Source organism: Haliaeetus albicilla, chromosome 4 (assembly GCF_947461875.1).
Source record: "Haliaeetus albicilla chromosome 4, bHalAlb1.1, whole genome shotgun sequence".
NCBI lineage: Eukaryota > Metazoa > Chordata > Aves > Accipitriformes > Accipitridae > Haliaeetus > Haliaeetus albicilla.
Genome location: NC_091486.1, coordinates 21,751,910 through 21,771,068, shown reverse-complemented (window position 1 = coordinate 21,771,068; position 19,159 = coordinate 21,751,910). Strand labels below are relative to the sequence as shown.

The window sequence follows — 19,159 nt, the reverse complement described above, 5'->3', positions numbered from 1 at the left end:
TGCGGTGACCAAGAATCTAAACCAATGGCTACTTGCTCACTTCATCTTTCAGTGCAAATGCTCTCTCTGGCAGCTTTGTGGACAGCTGGGCTTTGGCCAGTTGAGCAGGGGAGATTCATGATCTTATGGCAGATGTTCTTACCTCATCTGTGTTCAAGACAAGGCAATACTCATAGCTTACTCTCAAATCCTGCCCCAGGCAGTGTCAGTGTTTCATCTGAGTCAGGAATGAATTTTCATATTTTGCTCTAATGCGGCTTTTGCTACGTATGCTATTGCCAAACTCCCTCTGCATGCTGCTGTCTTTGAACAACTGGCTCTTCAATCCCTGTACTGCTAAGAGAGAGATGAATGGCTTTTGGTAACAAGCACCACCTGAAGTCTACGACTGTGTGAATAGACAGATAGTTAGTTACTTAAAGGGAAAGAAACTATTCTCTTTTTTTGACATATGTATTCAAGCTCACAACTTGTTCCTCTTCCTTGGAGTTCCCTAATGCTTCTCAGGCTTTCCCAGCTATCAAAGAACTGAGTACAAGAGGAACATGTCTTATGCTTGTTAGGGCCATATAGCATGCATAGAATATAAGGTTTTATTTCGTCCGTACAGGTCCTGGTTAAGTAAAAGTTATTTGGCTTTCTGTGCTTCTGTATGCAAATCTCACGTGAGAATGTACACACAGAAAAAAAAAAAAATACGAGGTAGCAGTTAAATAACCTCTATAGTCTTTGATGGACTCCTTCAAAGGACTCTGATATGAGATCTGGCACATCAAATCTTTGGGAAACTTTTCCTGTTTAAGCATAAAATTACGAAGTTGACAACTTCCAAAGTGGAGGCAAATAAAGTACTTTGTCATTTTAAGTAGGAAGAATGTTCCAGACATAATCCTATAATCTTCCTTTCCGTCCCGAAGATAGTAACTTCCTCCTCATTTGCACCAGGGACAGAGTTTGGAATTTCTTCATGGAAGCTGCAAAAGTTATGGAAAAAATGGATAAGTACCGATGAAGATTGTTCCTGGTTTGTATACAGATATCGGGAGGCCCTGACATATCTATTAATCAGGTCCAATATGGGAACTCCTGGAAAGCCTGTGGTTGCTGAGGTGCCAGGATCTATTGAAGCTATTTTGCTGTGGGAACTATAATACTTTTATATCTCACTATGTGTTTCAGATATGTCCCCCACAGCAAGGCTGAATCTAGTAAAGCTTTCTTATCTTCTACGCATACAGCAGGGATAAGCTGGTATTTTGCACAGTCCTCATTCTATACATATGCACAGCTCTGGTAGCAAAACTGATTTTTTTTTTTTCCCCCAGTTCCATTTTGCTGTCTTCTTTGGACAGTTGTCCAAAAAAAGATATAAACAGCAACAACAAAACCGAACTGGACTACTAATTTGTATTGACGTAATGTCATATCAGCTAGAAGATAAGACAGACAATTAGCATTGCAGTAATTCTTTTATCTTACATATATATCTGATGTTGGAAGATAAATGTTATGAAAATGTAAACATGAAAAAATTGTGTGTGTGTGTGTGTGTGTTTATATATATATGAGATACTGCTTTCCTCTAGAGGAGACATGGTTTGCCACAACAATTTTTTTTCCTGGATGAATATCAACTGAGGTGTAAAATAGGCAGAGCCCATTTGTCTTTGTAGGTGTCAGGTGTTGCTTCTCACTTGCACTTATTGCTATTCCACCTACCTGAAGCTATAGGAAGGTGAACAAGCAGAATCAGCTTGGGCTTTTGCAGCTTGCTTACTGGAGTCAGCATGACCACCAACAGCCCAGCGTTGAGGAAATATATAGGTAATTTAAAACAAACAAACAACTCTGCAAACATCTTTTCCCAATGTATTGGTATTATATTCTGTATCAAGGAATAGCAGAAAATAGGCCCAAAAGAACAGCCCCCTTTAAAATAAAAAATACATTTAGAATCATATACATCTGATCTAGATTTGAAGAAAGAGCAAAAATAAGAGCTGCGGTTGCCAACATTCTTTTAACCCACTACAGAGTCTTTTCAACAAGACAAGATTGACAATTTTTATTTGCTAAATTTTTAACTCATTAAGAAATGCTAATTGGTCTTTTGCATTCAGTTCACTTTTGAATTGGTTCTCACTTTTTTCTGTCCATTTGCTGTAACTGATGTGTGTAGGTGTCATGTGTGTATGTATGGGTGCTATCCTGGATGTATATTATGTAAGCTAATGTCCTGCTTATCCTGATATACCTCAGCTATTTCCAAAGCAAATACCAAAAAAGTAAACAGAAAACACTGATAAAGCAATTGCTTCCAACTGATGTGTTGAAGAAATTAAAGACTTCTTCCTGAGGTGGACTTTACAGTCAGCCAAGCATCTGACCAGCATCTAAAAATGCAGTTTTACATTATAAATATGATAGGGCAAAGGCTTAACACTGGTGGGGAAAAAAAAATCAAAAATCAAACAAAAACAAAAAGCAAACGGAAAACGACTTCTAAAAGTTTTAATTTTCTTTTCTTCTTTTCTTAAAAAACCTTCCAGGGGGACTGGATAGCTCAAGGGGTTGGTAATAGGATACAGAGCCTTTCATCTCTAGGTCACCAGTTCGCATCCAGGCCAGGTCAGTAGTGACCAAAAATTGTTACCATTTGATGGGTTTTCAGTGACCTATATGAAATAAGTTGTTGGAACCATTGTTGGAACAGTTGCTGGAAGCTCTTCACTTCTTATTCGAGGTGGCTGATCTTTTCGCAGTCTCAGTAGCGAGACTGCATTACCTGTTCATCTAAAGATGTGAGACACACTGATGGCATTTTGTAGAAATCTTTCTTTCTACAACTATTACCAGTTCATAATTGTTACAACAATTATGGTAGCTGTTAGTATTCTGCTGCCTGTTCTGGATCTGTGCTGTGGTCCAATGGATCTCAGGGTTGTTAAAAAGATAACTGCTACAGGCACCTAATTCACACAAGACCATTTTTGTGTGAGCACAGGTAACCTTAATTTATTTCAGTTGCAGGACTATATCCCCATCTTTCTTTCTTGACATCTTTATTTTCAGGTTTTTCACCATGATTAAACAGAGGAATTCAATCAATATAACACATCCAGAACATTTTTAAGGGTGAAGAAAAAAAAAGGGGGGGAAGAAATAAAAAGCTAAGACAAGCACTAGCTGGCCTAGAATTTCAAAGCGGCAATAGCATAATACAGTGTCATAGATCAGGTCAGACTTGGAATAAATTCCAGAATCATTGCATTCCTAATTTTTATGTTGTTCTCAGTTCCATCAAGCTAAGTAGCAACAGATTTCTTCTCCCTACAGGATAGGAAAAAACCATTTCTCTCACTTTTTTGAAAATGGTTTCTTATGTTCAAAATATTACTGGGACCTTGTTAGCCTTTTTAAATGGCTAGTTTATGCATATATCACCTAGATACTTCACATTTTCTATAACAGAAATCTCAAGAAGCAAGCATGCTTCCTTTAAAGTTATCACCAAAAATAGAAGCTGCCAAGAAAAGCTAAATTTTAAAAAATTCATGGTTTTATAAAAGATAAGGCTAATTCTCAGTTACAGAAAGGTCCCATTTCTACTCTCTGGCAGTGGAGGAGGCCCTTAAAATGAGAAGAAAATATGCCCTGAAAATAACATTTCTACCTAAGATCTCTAAACAGGTCCTAATTCCTGGCCATAACATTTGGGAGGAGGAGGGTGCTGAGTGACGAGTAACACAACTACAATACTCCGCTTCCAAAGGCCTTCAAGAGGCTGTGAAATACAGGTAGTAAGATTGAGCAGCTCTGAGTTTGCTCAGAATTATGTTGGTAGTGGGGAAGATCCCTCTATGTTGCAGAAAGCAGGGAACAAAGATGGACTAAGATACCTTAATACGCCCCAAGTATCCATGCCAATCCTTTCCTGTCTTACTGCAGGAATTGGATTACTGAGAATCAGAGCCCTACTATGTATTTTACTTTACCTTCCTACAAGGTCCTAAAACTTCTACAGAGAAAAAAAGTAAAATTTAAAATAAAATATAACTTGGAAATGAGATCTGGTATTGGATACTTCAGGGGAGATGATTGCTCAGCTATTAGCCAAACAAATATCACAAAAATTTTGATAGCTCTGACAGACACATGTGATTAATTACTGTATACATCAGAAAAATACACTTTTTATCTACATAAGTAATTATTGACATCTTGCTTGCAAGGGGCTGAGAAGGCAACTGGCCAAAAATAATTTAAAATGCAAAATCAAAACCCCTAAATATGTCCTTGATATATGTCCTTCTTTAGATAAATGAAGGGTATTACTGACTTAAACTCAATACATGAAACAATAAGACTGGAGCTTGAAATAAATTATGTTGATTCAAGTAGACACATATTGCAAAACTGTCTTGCTTTTCTATACAAAGAAATTAATCTTTGTTATATTCTTGCATGGAACAATAAGGCAATAAAGATATGTATTTAATTCCTGCATAATCCTTTTAATGTAGAGCTTAGTTTCTAGATTCATGGCATTTGTGTTTTCAGCTTAAATTTCAAAGCTATGTTGATCAAATCTACAGGTTGCCATTTTTCTTTAAGCATTTTTAAGCTATAATTTGATACATTTTTAGAATTTTATGTCTGTATTTATATTTAACATGTTTGTCTTTTTTATATAGAACACATCAGTGTCAGGCTTCATCTTACTACCACAAAGTCTTCTCTTTTGTTTTTCTTTTAATTATTTTAATTTTCTCACTTATTTTCTTTTCATTACATATACTAATGTTAAGTATTTAAAAGAACAGTGCAACACTACAGTTATTAATGTACTGCTTTAACATTTATAGTATTAGTTTCTGAACAAGCATTTATTAAGTATTGGTAAAACAGTATACAAAATGTTATTGTTGTAAATATTCTTACACTCTTTTCTTTTTCCCCCTGTATTTGTGTACTAGGTGGTTGTGAATGCCCTTTTAGGAGCAATTCCATCCATCATGAACGTGCTTCTCGTTTGTCTTATATTCTGGCTAATTTTCAGCATCATGGGAGTAAATCTGTTTGCTGGGAAGTTCTACTACTGTGTTAACACCACAACTGATGAAAGGTTTGAAGTCGACCAAATCAACAATTTTAGTCAGTGCGAGGAACTCATAAAAAACAATCAAAGTGCCCGATGGAAAAACGTGAAAGTAAACTTTGATAATGTAGGATTTGGGTATCTTTCTTTACTTCAAGTAGTAAGTGATCACTCTTTATATATACCTCTTACTGTTTATATGTAATAGTGAAAAGCAATTCTAGCAACAAAGACAGAAAACATATTTAACTGATGATTTTTATCTGTGACTTAGTAATACTGCTGCACTGATACTTGATTACTCTTTTCATAGTAAGCAGCAAGTAGAGCCTACTAAGATGAATAAAGAATTTTTAGGCCATCTGACAGAACAAGTGCTATTCTTCCTATTTATAGATCTCTTAGTCCTCCAGCCCCTTCTACCTTTAAAAGTTTCTACAAGTATCTAGGAATGGTATTCAGCTATCTGAATACTTTAACTTTTACTGTTGCTAAAAAAACAAAAATCTGCATTAGTGTGATTAAGTCACACAGAAGAACTCCAGGTAGGAAATCCCCTCTCAGTCATGTGGCTGCCACCATGCAGACTTATGTGAACTAAGAAACAATTTCTCATTCAGAAGAGAAAGAAGAAAAGAAAAATAACATTAGATACTATAATCTATGAAATATTTTCCCTGCTATTTCTGTGCATAAGCACCTAGTGGAGTTTACTTAGCAAAAATGGAGGGAAGAAGAGAAGGAAGACAACATATGCAGAAAGATACTATAAAGTTATGCCTTCAGTATTAAAAATTGTGTCCTCACAATGCTATCTTCGTCTTTTGGAGTAGCTGATAATCTGACCCAACTTAATCAAGAAAATGCTGGACTCTAACCCATATTGTGTGCATTCAGCAACCTCTATGTTTTTTTGAGGTTACTATCTAGTTCTGCAGAATCTTAGTTTTCATTTTTATAGTTTTAAAATAAGTTTCTAGCTTTTATGTTGGCATAAGAAATCTCAATAATACAAATTATTAACATGATACAGTGGTATTGACATGGCCCTGCACAGGGTCTAAAACAATAGTTCTGGGAATTGTGAACTGCCTCTCCCAGCTAATGTAGCATCTCACCTGTGTGGCTGATAACTATGACAATTTAAATTTTACTATGATTAGAATCATAGAATCACAGAATGGTTTGGGTTGGAAAGGACCTTAAAGACCATCTAATTCCAACCCCCCTGCCATGGGCAGGGACACCTTCCACTAGATCAGGTTGCTCAAAGCCCCATCCAACCTGGCCTTGAACACTTCCAGGGATGAGGCATCCACAACCTCCCTGGGCAACCTGTTTCGGTACCTCACCACCATCATAGCGAAGAACTTCTTCCTTACATCTAATCTAAATCTACCCTCTTTCAGTTTAAAGCCATTACTCCTTGTCCTATCACTACATGCCCTTGTAAAAAGTCCCTCTCTGGCATTCCTGTAGGCCCCCTTTAGGTGCTGGAAGGCTGCTATAAGGTCTCCCCAGAGCCTTCTCTTCTCCAGGCTGAACAACCCCAACTCTCTCAGCCTGTCTTAATAAAGATTACTTCCTTTACTGTCACATCAGGAAAGAGCACAGAGGGACCAGCAGTATTAAAGAAATAAACTACTGAATAGAATTTGATTTTGATAACAAAATTGAATCGTAACAGAAAGACTTTAAATATTTCTTTTCTCTGTCTTATTTTTGAAATCCACTGGCCTGGAATACCCCTTGGCGTCGGGGGCACAATGCTTTATTACACATGTTCAGGAGAAACAAGACATCAACAAAACTCTTTCCAAGTGGTCTGCAACTCTTCTTCCAGTAGTAGCCTAGTCTGTTCTGGGACAGGGATAACACCAGGTACATTTTTTCCTGGCTTTGTGGCCACAGTCACCACCCCTCAGCTACTTGCAGTCATATATCTTTAAGTGTCCCAGCTATGCATCTTATCCCATCTTCTCTTCATTGAAAAGCAACAAATATTTCTAACATGAAGACTTAGATTCTTAAATTATTGGATTGTTCTGGCAGGCAAATTGGGAGAAATTTGCCAATAGACATACCAGAAAAAAGCAGGGCACTTCCGACATTGCACAAAACAGACATTGGCCCTGCATCTTTCAGGGTTTGGTAAGTAAGCCACTAGTAGTGATTTTGCAGTTATGGAATGGTAAAAGCCCTAGAGTGGAGAAAACAAAATATTAGTTTGATTTCAGTTAATGCTTTCAAATGTGCAGATTCTGTGGTTTTTTCACCTTGAAGAACACAAGAAAGGCCACAATTCATAAATATTTTAGATTCTTACATTACTTTTTCAATCAAAGAAGATATTTATAAGGTGATTTTCTATCTGATATATAAAGTACTTTGGATGAGAATCTAGAACAGGATTCTAAAGCCATTGTGTTCAGAAGAAACATGAGAAGTGAATAGGTATGTCATAACCCTAGATTTCCCTACTCTTCCTATTCAGCTTGTAGTAACAGTAAAGATGAGTAAATACTAAGGCATTACTCAATTAGAGGTATCCATTACTAAGTCAGAAACAAAGATAAAGCTATTGAAATGTGAGTATTTGGCCCAAAATAAGGTATTAAGCCTGAAAAGTCTGATTAAAAATCATGGTTGCAAGTGGATATGCTTTCTGTGCACCCAATGTGAACATTAATGGCCTTTTTTTAACATCTTAATGATTAGTTGAAAAGTCTACTGAAGTCATTTGGTTCTCCACCTTAACAACCTCAGGCACAGACTTTTGTTTAGGTTGTGATGGACCTGAGAAAATAAACCCATAGTGGTCAATGTCATTTTTCTAATGACAAACTCAGTGAGAAGTATCAATGCATGAGGTACTGATACAAGGTCCCTTTTTCAGGAAGCTAGAAACTAACTACAGAAAGCTGCTCTTACAATCCAGTATTATTTCCATTCTCCATTTTACCCTCTGACTCATGCCCTTTGAGCCAGTCAAAGAAGAATATTGTCTATCCCTTCAGCTGGGTTATAGGTAATACCACATTTATCTTCTGTATCACTGAGGTTTTCTATCTGGAGTGAATACTACTGGAAGTAGTACCATTTTCATAACAAAAAAAATCCAAATGAAAACCAGCCAAAAGAAGTCCAAACCCTGGCACTGAGGACCTTATTATTCTGGGAACGACATAAATTAGTCCCATGAACAATTTTTGGTTTTAATCACAAAAAGCCGTTTCTGGTAGTATATGGGTCTGTTCATCGCAGAAATAAAGCACTCTTTTAAAGAGCAATATAGAAAAGAAACATAGGTATTTTACATAGAAATACTCAAAAGAAGTGGGATAATTTCAGAAAGAAATATTCTAGGCTCAAAAAAATAGATTGGAAATGTGTGGCTTTTTAAGCAAAAAGAACTCTCTGACAAGCTCTTTCTTGAGTTTCCTTGGCAGTGATGGCAAATGAATTTCTGGAATGAGGGACCTAAGAAAAGAACATAAACTAATTTTTGGGTTGCATGTTGTATTTTTTTTTCTTTTGGGGGAGGGGTGTGTGTGGAAAATCTTTAGTATTGATAGCAATGTTATAATTCTTTCTGCCCCAAAATACAGGCTAACAATACATGCCATTGATATAACCAAGTTTTACAGACTTTGTTGATCAGAGACTATTTTCCAAAATTCTTACATAATTTCGAGTGTAAATATTCATGCCATCAGTCATATAAGTACTCATTCTCTCTATAAGAATTTTTTTCTTCTATGATGCAGAGTAGCTCATGTTGGTCTATGTGGATCTCCAAACTTCTTTTTTTCATTTCTTGGTCTGAACTTGTTTGAGTATTTCTCTGTCCCTAAAGAAAAGCAACAAAGCAGAGACAGATCTGCTGGAGAAATTCCTTTCACAATTTTCATGCATGAATGAGTGAAGCGGAAGAGGTTGGTGTACACAAAGAGATGTGGCATCTGCCATGATAATTTTATGGCCTTATGCCTTTTTAACTTGAACCTAGTGTTTGGATCCTTTGGTAAGTAAATCTCGCAGAGGCCTGCTTTTATCCTGCTGGTAAGCGTATATCCTGCTTACCAGGATAAAATGTGGAAAACCAGTGGGTCTGAAAGCACAATGTTATGTTATTCTGCTGTTAATAACATAAATAAGAAAACACACCTTGTGAAGTGTAGGGTAAAAAAATCAGAAGCTGAAATTTAGGTCTATAAGATTAGGATGGCTTCAAAGTTCCAGCAACTTAATATTTTAAAAGCAAGATGCTATCTTCAAAAGGGAATGTGAATCTTCCTGGTAGTTATTTCTGGTAAAGAAATGGAGTGGTGAAACTCCAGCATTACTTATAACTTCATTAGAAATTATTAATTAGAGAAAAAAGTCTTCATACTTTTAACCATAGTAAAGTAGATTGGGAGATTTTTGTTTTGTTGGTTTTTCTAACTACATTTGAATCTGCAGTTGTATGCATGTTTTTCAAATTTCCTTGGGGGAAAAAAATGTTTGGAACAGATGCTGATTTCAATTACACTGCTGTAATCTTTGAAATCAATGAATTACTCCTGATTCAGTGTCACTAACAATATACAATATATTTTTATAGTTGAATATACAAAAAGGAAACTAAGAATTTGATGTCTTAGTCATTTCTGGGTTATTTTCTATTCAGTATGCACAAATGCCTCAATAATACTTTATTCCAGTTAAAGAAAATGTTTTGCAGATAAATTTACGCCTAACCTAAGCGGGCCTAAGCTTCTACTGAATGCAGTAGAAATAATACTCTTTCATTAAATGTGATGTCTTGACACTGAACCTCCAGTTCCATTACTTGCTATTGTTCAGGCAACATATTTAAAAATTACAAGTTCTCCTGCTGAACTGACGCTTCTGCTTTGGGAATTATCTCTTTTCTCACAGCTAAGTTCTCAACTAGTGTAAATGGTTTTGCATTATGATTACATTCACTGATTCCTACTGATTTTCAGTAAAAAACCAAATAAAATTAATAATATCATGAGGGAGTATATTTTATTATTAAAATTACTTAATTTTAATTAGGTTTTGGGAATGGTTTTTGTCTTCATTTCTTCAATAATGGTAATATGGGTTTGTGAAACTCATTGTGGAAAATACACATTGTGCTTTACATATTTTGAACTGCAAGATAGAAATATGTTATATTTACATTTTTTCACCCGCACACTCGTTTCAAGTTGCCTTTTTAATAATAGTAATAATAATGATAATAATGATAATAATAATAATACAACAGCTCAGTTTTTCAGCTCTTTTTCCTAGCACTAGCTGAAAGGTACTGTCTGTTTATAATGGAGTACTTTACTGATGATGGTGAAGCTTAATATTTTAAAATTAGTCTATTTTTAGCCTGTTCACTCTAGTTAGTCTAGGCTACACCAATAATTTTACAAAAAACAATAATTCCACTTTCCCTGGAGTGATATGCAAGGATCACCATGTATCTGAATCTGAGGCAACAGCACACACTTTGCAGAAGAGCCACTCCATCATTTGCATCATCTTTCTGATGTAAAAGTATGCCCATTATTTGCATTTAGTGTTTCAGGTTGAAGTGCTGATTTCCACCTAACATGACATTCCAAAAAATGCAAATAATGTACCAAGACAGAAACAAAAGTTGCGCCTTTAAGACGTGAAGTAATCATCATGCCCTATTTAGACCTTGTAAGACCTCAGCTGAAATACTGAGTCCAGTTTTGGTTACCATTTCAAGAGATGAACTAGTGGAAGAGAGCTCAGAGGAAAATAATGAGAATAACCAGAGTTCTGGAAAACAAAATCTACATGGAAAGATTGAAGGAACAGTGATCACAACCTAAAGAAGAAAGGCAGCAACAATCAGTTTGCAAATAAGTAAAAGGTGCTGCACAAAGGATGATTAGTACTCTGTTCTCCAGATATGTAATGATTATGACAAGTGACAGTCTAAAATGACAACAGAAGGATTTAGATATCAGAAAACAACAAAGACAAGTGTTAGAATAAATATTTTTTATGAGATTCTGGAGTGTCCATCATTAGAAGTCTTTGAGAACATATTAAACATGTATTAGAAATTACATAAATAAAGCTGATCCTACCTCTCCTAATCCCTTGCAGTCCAACTATTCCACAAGGACTTTAAATTATTCAGCTGAGACTTCTACTTGTTTCAGATTCATTGATTTATTGGTTCTCTGATTTCACCATCGTACTGTAAGTTGCCTGAACTCCCTATTTTCTGTGTTGGCCCCAAGATGTGAAAGTTGTTGCATACTGGATTTGCATCTCAGGATAATCACGCTCTTTTTGGTATTCCACCATTTCAAAACTGTAAGGGACCTCTTCTTCCTTTAAGAAAATAATTCCTTCTCATTTTAAGTTCACTTCAGGATGCTGCCAGCTGCTTTGTATGCTGCATAAGCAAAGCCTTTTTGAAATCTCCACTAGAAATGAAACCTCAAGATGATGGAGATACAGCAATAACCATGGATGAAGAGTGTTCCACTCCTGACTTGTTTCTGCGACTGGTCTCTATGGCAAGGAATATGAAGGAACCAATGATCTGCAGCCTTGTTCAGCAAAATTATAATAGGGATTAAGTGACAGAGAACTATCTCACTTTGTTTTATTCTGGGCACAACTGCATTAAAAGCTGAGTGATTTCTACTTGGAGATGTTGCCTAGTCAAAAGAGAACTAATTGCTACAAAGAGAAAATTACTTTCTGTTTTGAACACTCAGATGATGCAATCTACACCTCACCATCAAATATAAAAATTTTCAGATTTTGGGCAGAAGAAATAGCTATAAAAATTCACTGAATGTTACCACCTATGAGGCATATTAAGTCTTTGATCACATAAAGCACATCTTCTTCTTACCAGTTTATCTCAGAACATATCTGAGGGATCTAGCCTCTGTAAAACACAATACAATATATTTAAAGTGAAAATAGAATTACTAAATTAGTCTTTCAAAGTAGAGAAAACTAAACATTCTGATTGATAGGAAAATACTTTATCTGAGCTGATCAAATTTTTGGTTGCCACCTTTTTGACTGATTTGAGAGGGAGGGACTACACATCAGTCTTCATTGGTGGCAACTCAGTTACATAAGGCTATTTCTCAGCTGTATATAGCCTTTGCAGCTGACATGATTTGATGAAAATTTAGTCCACTAAAATGACACTGCATTCTATCATTTGTGTTAATTAATTAGAAATAAGTTAATTACACTTACTGCTTAAAATGTTCATATAACAACAAAATAGGGGGATACATAGCAGTGTATCCAATGAGCAGCTGTGAAAAAGGCCGAGACAAAATTATCTAGAAATCTCATGTTATGCTAATTATTCCTGGTGCTGTACTCAGTTGCTGGAAATAATTATATGAATTGTCTTCAAGCTCTATGCTTAAACAGGTGTGTACTGTTTACAGGCTACATTTAAAGGCTGGATGGATATTATGTATGCAGCTATTGACTCAAGAGATGTAAGTACTGCAAATATTTATCTTTTTTTCCTTGATGTCTCTCTATCAACAAGTGTGTCTTTATATATCTTCCAAAAGCAATTCATATCCATACAATAGAATGAAACAAAATTAAATTAACTAATATGAGATTCTGCTGTAACAAATTCTGGAAAACTAAATGCAAACTGCCAGACGCTGTCAGTAACAGATGGAATGGACAAAATACATTGATATAAATGACAGGGATGTTGTCCAAACACAAAATATTAAGGACATTTTTTCCAAGGTTGCTGCTTGTTCAGTTCAAATTTTCACATGATATCTTAGGAATGATATTTCACATTTTTTTTTCTTAGGTATTACAGCAACCCAAGTACGAAGACAACCTGTACATGTATTTGTATTTTGTCATCTTTATCATTTTTGGTTCTTTTTTCACCCTGAACCTGTTCATTGGTGTCATTATTGACAACTTCAATCAGCAAAAAAAGAAGATAAGTATTGTTTCATTTCTCTTCTAAGGATGTTCTAAAATACTGCATTTTTACATGTGCATGATATATGGAATGTACACCCAAGGTTTGTTCAAAATTGAAAAAGCTGAAGTATATTAGGATAAAAAATCTTACCAAGATGTAGTATGCATTAATGTCATAAGATTTTACATTGTAGTGAATGGGACAGACCCTCCTGTTTTCAATGTCCATTTTAGTCTTTCTCAAGTCATCTGCTTTTCTATGCCTGAACTTCATGAAATCTCCTTACATGATCAAACTTCTGATTTAGGCCTCTACATTAGAGCACTCGTAATTTCTTGATGATTTTCTTCTTGATTTGTAGTGATTCTATCAGCACACAAAAAATAGCTATGTGGTTATGAAAAATAAAGCATTATTTCATCACACTACTACAGATGCTGGTTTAATGATCCCAGGTATTCAAGTTCTATTTTGTGGCAACTGAACAGTCTGAAACTATACAGAACAGGAGTGGTTTGTAACTATCTCAGGGCCATTTTTTATTGTTTCATAGTGCAGATGTAGCTAATCTCACTGGTACGTGCAGGTGGTCTGGGCATCAGATGCTCATCTTTAAAATTATTTTCTGTAAATAGATAAGGTAATGAAAGCTAAAGGACATAAGCAGCTATGAATTACTAGTTTAATTTTACCTTACTGGACTTCATCACTTTCTTTGGGTTTATGTTAGTAAGAGAGATGCTAAGATTTTTGGAAGCTCTACATGTTAGAGGCCTAGATGTACATGGTTAGGGAGCCTGTCCAGTGTACTGTGCATGCACTCTCATGTCTTCAAGCTTCCCAAACACTCCTCCACAAAAGGGCTGCATCCAGTCCTATGTGTTCATAGACATTCCTGGAATTAGATGTCTGCACATATCTTTTATCCAGGAAAAATTTACTTCAAGACGTATGTGGAGTCTGATGGGGTTTCATTCAAGCTGTCTCTCCAAGAAAGTTACTATGGGCAGTGGATTTTGGTTAGGTTGCCATGAAAGACCCATAATTCTCTCTTTATCTTCACTGCCAGACTCCAAAGGCCAGTTCTCGCTTTTGCTAATCAGAACTTAATTGAACATGGAAGCTAATCAAGATAAAAAACTTGAAAGAGAGTATTTTGCTGTTAACAGTATCAAGAACACTTCAATCTTCAGCTCAGTTTCTCCAAAGTCTGATAATCTATCTTCTCAAAAACCTTGAAGACTTTGAGTCTCAGTGTTAATGTTGTGATTGGTAAACTAGAGATAGCTAAAGCATTAATGCATCCATGTACTGAAAACCTGACTTTGTCTGCTTCCACTGTTTCATTAAAATCACAGTTTAGAAGTGACAGTACTGAGCAGCCCAGACTATTTGAGTTTATCTCAGATGCTGTTTACTGCATCTCTTCCTACAAAAGAGGTATTGAAAAGGATTTCTTGGAGTTCAAGGAAAATATAGAAAAATGCTGCATTATTTTTAGTGAGATGCAATACTGGATGTTCAGACAACTTCTGGACTAAATGCATAGGTTGCATTTGATAGCAAAGAGATTTTTCCCAATTCGGTCTTCTTGATTTTCATGAAATAAATAAATAAATCACATTTCTCTTTAAGAGTTTTTTCAACACTGCATATAAATGTGATTATAACCAGTTTTGATTTCATGTTTTTACTTTGGAGGTCAAGACATATTTATGACAGAAGAGCAGAAGAAATACTACAATGCAATGAAAAAGCTGGGATCCAAAAAACCACAAAAACCTATACCAAGACCAGGGGTAAAATTATTTATATACATCAGACCAATATCTGTTTATGAACAGCTGAGTTTTTATTGATATAGAGAGAGCAGAAATATGCCCATGTGAAAACTATCATTAACTAGTGTATCAGTCAGCAAAAATGGAAAATGAAAACACAGTAAAAAAAATTATTTCTCCTTGCAACCACTTTAGGTATGAATATACAGACAAAGAAGGTTGAACTAAGCTGTTGCATTCACTTTAATTTGACTACTCTATTTAAGATCACTAGTTACATTTTTATTGAAGTCTCATAGGCCTTACTGCAAATACTTTTCTACTTTCTTCTAACAAGAAAAGAAAAACAATTACAGTTTGTATTGGATGTTTCTTTTTTTCTTTTCTCCTCAGAACAAATTCCAAGGCATGGTCTTTGATTTTGTGACACAGCAAGTATTTGACATCAGCATCATGATTCTTATTTGTCTTAATATGGTTACCATGATGGTAGAGACTGATGATCAGAGTGAAGAAATGGAAAATATTTTATACTGGATAAACCTGGTGTTCATTGTCCTTTTCACTGGAGAATGTGTCCTGAAATTAATTTCACTTCGCCATTACTATTTCACTATAGGCTGGAACATTTTTGATTTTGTAGTTGTCATCCTCTCAATAGTAGGTAAGTCTGGTTTATTAAACTAAAAAGTGAGTAAAATGAATATAAGATAAAACTCCTACTCAAATAGAGCTATATGGTTGGCTTTTCCCATTGCAAGGTTTACAACCAAGTCATGCAACTTTTCATTTTATCTAATAATTTACCTAATCTAACCATCAAAACTGTTACAACCATTCAACATATATTGCACCTGCAAATATTAAGTATAACAGAAATTATGCAAGTGGAATCTACAGAATATCTTTAAATGCTACATAGAACCACCAATTTTAAAACTATTTTTCTAAATTTCTACTACGATATGGAGATTAAGTGGTAACGTATCTTGGTTTTATTTTTTTTCTGTTTTAGGCATGTTTTTAGCCGAGATGATTGAAAAGTATTTTGTGTCCCCCACACTATTCAGAGTCATTCGACTTGCCAGAATCGGTCGAATCCTGCGTCTCATTAAAGGTGCTAAGGGAATCCGCACTCTGCTTTTTGCTTTGATGATGTCTCTTCCTGCTCTGTTCAACATTGGTCTGCTGCTGTTCCTGGTCATGTTTATCTATGCGATATTTGGCATGTCCAACTTTGCCTATGTTAAGAGGGAAGCTGGTATAGATGACATGTTCAACTTTGAAACGTTTGGCAACAGCATGATCTGCCTATTTCAAATTACCACATCTGCTGGCTGGGATGGTTTGCTAGCCCCAATTCTTAACAGTGGGGAGCCAGACTGTGACCCTAACAAAGCTCATCCGGGGAGCTCTGTTAAAGGCGACTGCGGCAACCCTTCTGTTGGGATTTTCTTCTTTGTCAGCTACATTATCATATCATTTCTGGTAGTGGTGAACATGTACATTGCTGTGATTTTGGAGAACTTTGGTGTTGCTACTGAAGAAAGCGCTGAACCCTTGAGCGAGGATGACTTTGAGATGTTCTATGAAGTCTGGGAGAAGTTTGATCCTGATGCAACACAATTCATGGAATTTGAGAAATTGTCTGATTTTGCAGCAGCACTTGAGCCTCCTCTTCACCTACCCAAACCAAACAAAGTCCAGCTTATTGCAATGGATCTACCCATGGTAAGCGGTGACAGAATTCACTGCCTTGACATCTTGTTTGCTTTCACAAAGCGTGTTTTGGGGGAAAGTGGGGAGATGGATGCCCTCAGAATACAGATGGAAGATCGGTTTATGGCATCCAATCCTTCAAAAGCTTCCTACGAACCAATTACAACCACATTAAAAAGAAAACAGGAGGAGGTATCCGCTGTCATTATTCAACGGGCTTATAGACGTCACCTTTTAAAACGAACAGTTAAACAAGCTTCCTTTATCTATAACAAAAACAAAACTGAAGGAGGGGCTGGTCAGGGTATGAAAGATGAAATCCTTATTGACAAGTTAAATGAAAACTCATTTACAGAAAAAACCGATATAACTGCATCAACAGCAGTTTGTCCACCTTCTTATGATCGTGTAACAAGGCCAGTCAAAGAAAAGCATGAAAAGGAAGATAAAGATGTTCAGAAATAAAAGCAAATACCAAGCAAAATCATCTATGTGCAAAATTGTTCATACCCTGTAAGGATCATGTGTTTGTGTCAACAGGACTCCTGCTGGAGGTCTATGCCAAACTGACAATTTTTACAAATATACTGTACATTAAAGGTCAGTGCCTATTAAAAGACAGTGACCCCTCGTCAGTGACTGTGACTGTGATATGGGGAAACAACCTTGACAGGAGGTTACTGTTCTCACTACCAGCTGACACTGCTGAAGAGGAGAGAAAAAATGGCTACTCAGACTGTAGGGACCAGTAAAAGGGGTGCAAACCAAGTATTTGTGTGTTTAGCATAAAACAATACAGTAACTGTATCCACTGTTTGCATTTCAACTGCCACACACATCATATTTTTACAAAATCTGTGTTGGTGGATTCATCTTATTTTTATTCATATGTTGTTTATTATATGTGACTATTTTTGTAAATGGGGCTTCTGTTGGGGAAGGGCATTAAGTACACCTTTACAGGTACAAGGGCCAGGTGTTCTATTATACGACTAATATACACACTGAAATTATTTGCATGAAGGCATGCTGCACTTATAGATCATGCATGAAAATAACATTAAGTCACAAAGAACAACAGATTTTTTTAGCGCAGTGTTTCTGGAAAGGAATAACAGATTTTGAGGTGCTTAATTAATGTATTCATATTGTACCACATCCAAACAAGTCTGGGTATGCCTGTAAAGTCCCCTATAACTCACAAGAACAGTAGAGAGAGATTATTTTTTGCACAGACCATTAATTTTCAGAAAGTGCAAACTTCTTTCTAGGCCTGGAGTCACAGATTTTGTCTTTGTCAAATGTCTTTCTGCCTATGAGTACTAAATGAATCTGCCTCAGCCCTCCAAATTGATCAAAAAGAGCCCTTTATAAAGTTGTTCTGCTTTATCCTGCAGTATTGTTTAGCCATCTTCAGCTCTCAGTAAGGTTGATGTTGTACCTGTTAATGAAAAGCCCTCTGCTATGTAAATAGTAATTTTTAACCTGTGGTGCATGTTTGAGCAAACAGATAATGACCTTAGCACATTTATTGCATCAAATATGTACCACAATAAATGTAGTGTGCAAGCATTCAACAGGTAAAATTATGTATTATCTACCATTATAGATAGTTTGGATGCTATCAGTGCATGTTTATATTGCCTATGCTGCTGTTCCTTTGACTGTCCAGGATTCTTAAATATGGGAAGCCATACATCAGAGCTAAATGAAATAAACTACTCAACAAGACCTCATTCCTCCATACCATTAAGCAATATTTTGCAGCTATTTAGGAGCTTATTTGTTTTACATTTTTGAATTTTCAGTGAAAAGCATATAGTGTATATCCAAACTGTACATACATGTTGAAAACTACTAAAACTGTTGAAAATAATGTTAGAATTTTATAAGCAAATATAAATACTGTAAAAATCATTTTATTTTATTTTTCAGCATTATGTACATAAAACAAGAACTGAATTTTATCTTCAGGTTGATAACACACCATTTTTGTTACTTTCTGTCCATAGCACTTTTTCACAGAAGAACTCCAGAGAACAAGATATAACTAAGAGAATGGATAGCTGTATGTTCTTATTTTTTACAATATCTGCACACATGTCAATACTTTCTGCGAAACAAGTTTATAATTTGCTTCTAAAAATCTAAGGTTTTTTTGCAGTTGGGAAATGGTGTAAAGTTAAAATTGAATGTCTAAGCAGTGCCTGCATCATAAGTTTTCAGATACAACCTTTCTTTCACAGAACCCTTAATCTTTTCTCATATTTACTCACATATTTTTTTTCTGATTCATGATGCACTAGAACAGTTCTAAATGTTATCTTGGGTCCACAATATTTTTTCACAAAGAGAAAGTAGCAAAATTGTATAATCCAACACATCAGGACATTTTATGTTTCTTACACAGGAAAATTAAATATAGATTACTTTTATTAAAATTATTGACTAATACCGTATTAGTGAACTGCATGCAGGAAAATGCTACTATTACCCTAACTGATGCTAAAGAACATTATTAATGCGCCGATACAATAAAGATTCCATTTTTTATTGTATGTTCCTTTTGTCTTTATTATC

The 19,159-nt window shown here is 35.6% G+C and overlaps 1 protein-coding gene across 1 annotated transcript in view; it reads left to right on the top strand.

The window, feature by feature from the left end:
• LOC104317982 (sodium channel protein type 1 subunit alpha) overlaps positions 1 to 19,137 on the top strand; it is a 101,661-nt gene extending 82,524 nt beyond the window's left edge. The window contains exons 22-27 of the mRNA XM_069781296.1: positions 4,977 to 5,258; positions 12,565 to 12,618; positions 12,957 to 13,094; positions 14,774 to 14,878; positions 15,254 to 15,524; positions 15,876 to 19,137. Of these exons, the coding sequence (XP_069637397.1) occupies positions 4,977 to 5,258; positions 12,565 to 12,618; positions 12,957 to 13,094; positions 14,774 to 14,878; positions 15,254 to 15,524; positions 15,876 to 17,044 (2,019 nt within the window). The 3' untranslated portion in view covers positions 17,045 to 19,137. The remainder of the gene's footprint in view (positions 1 to 4,976; positions 5,259 to 12,564; positions 12,619 to 12,956; positions 13,095 to 14,773; positions 14,879 to 15,253; positions 15,525 to 15,875) is intronic.
• The last annotated feature ends 22 nt before the right edge of the window (positions 19,138 to 19,159 follow it).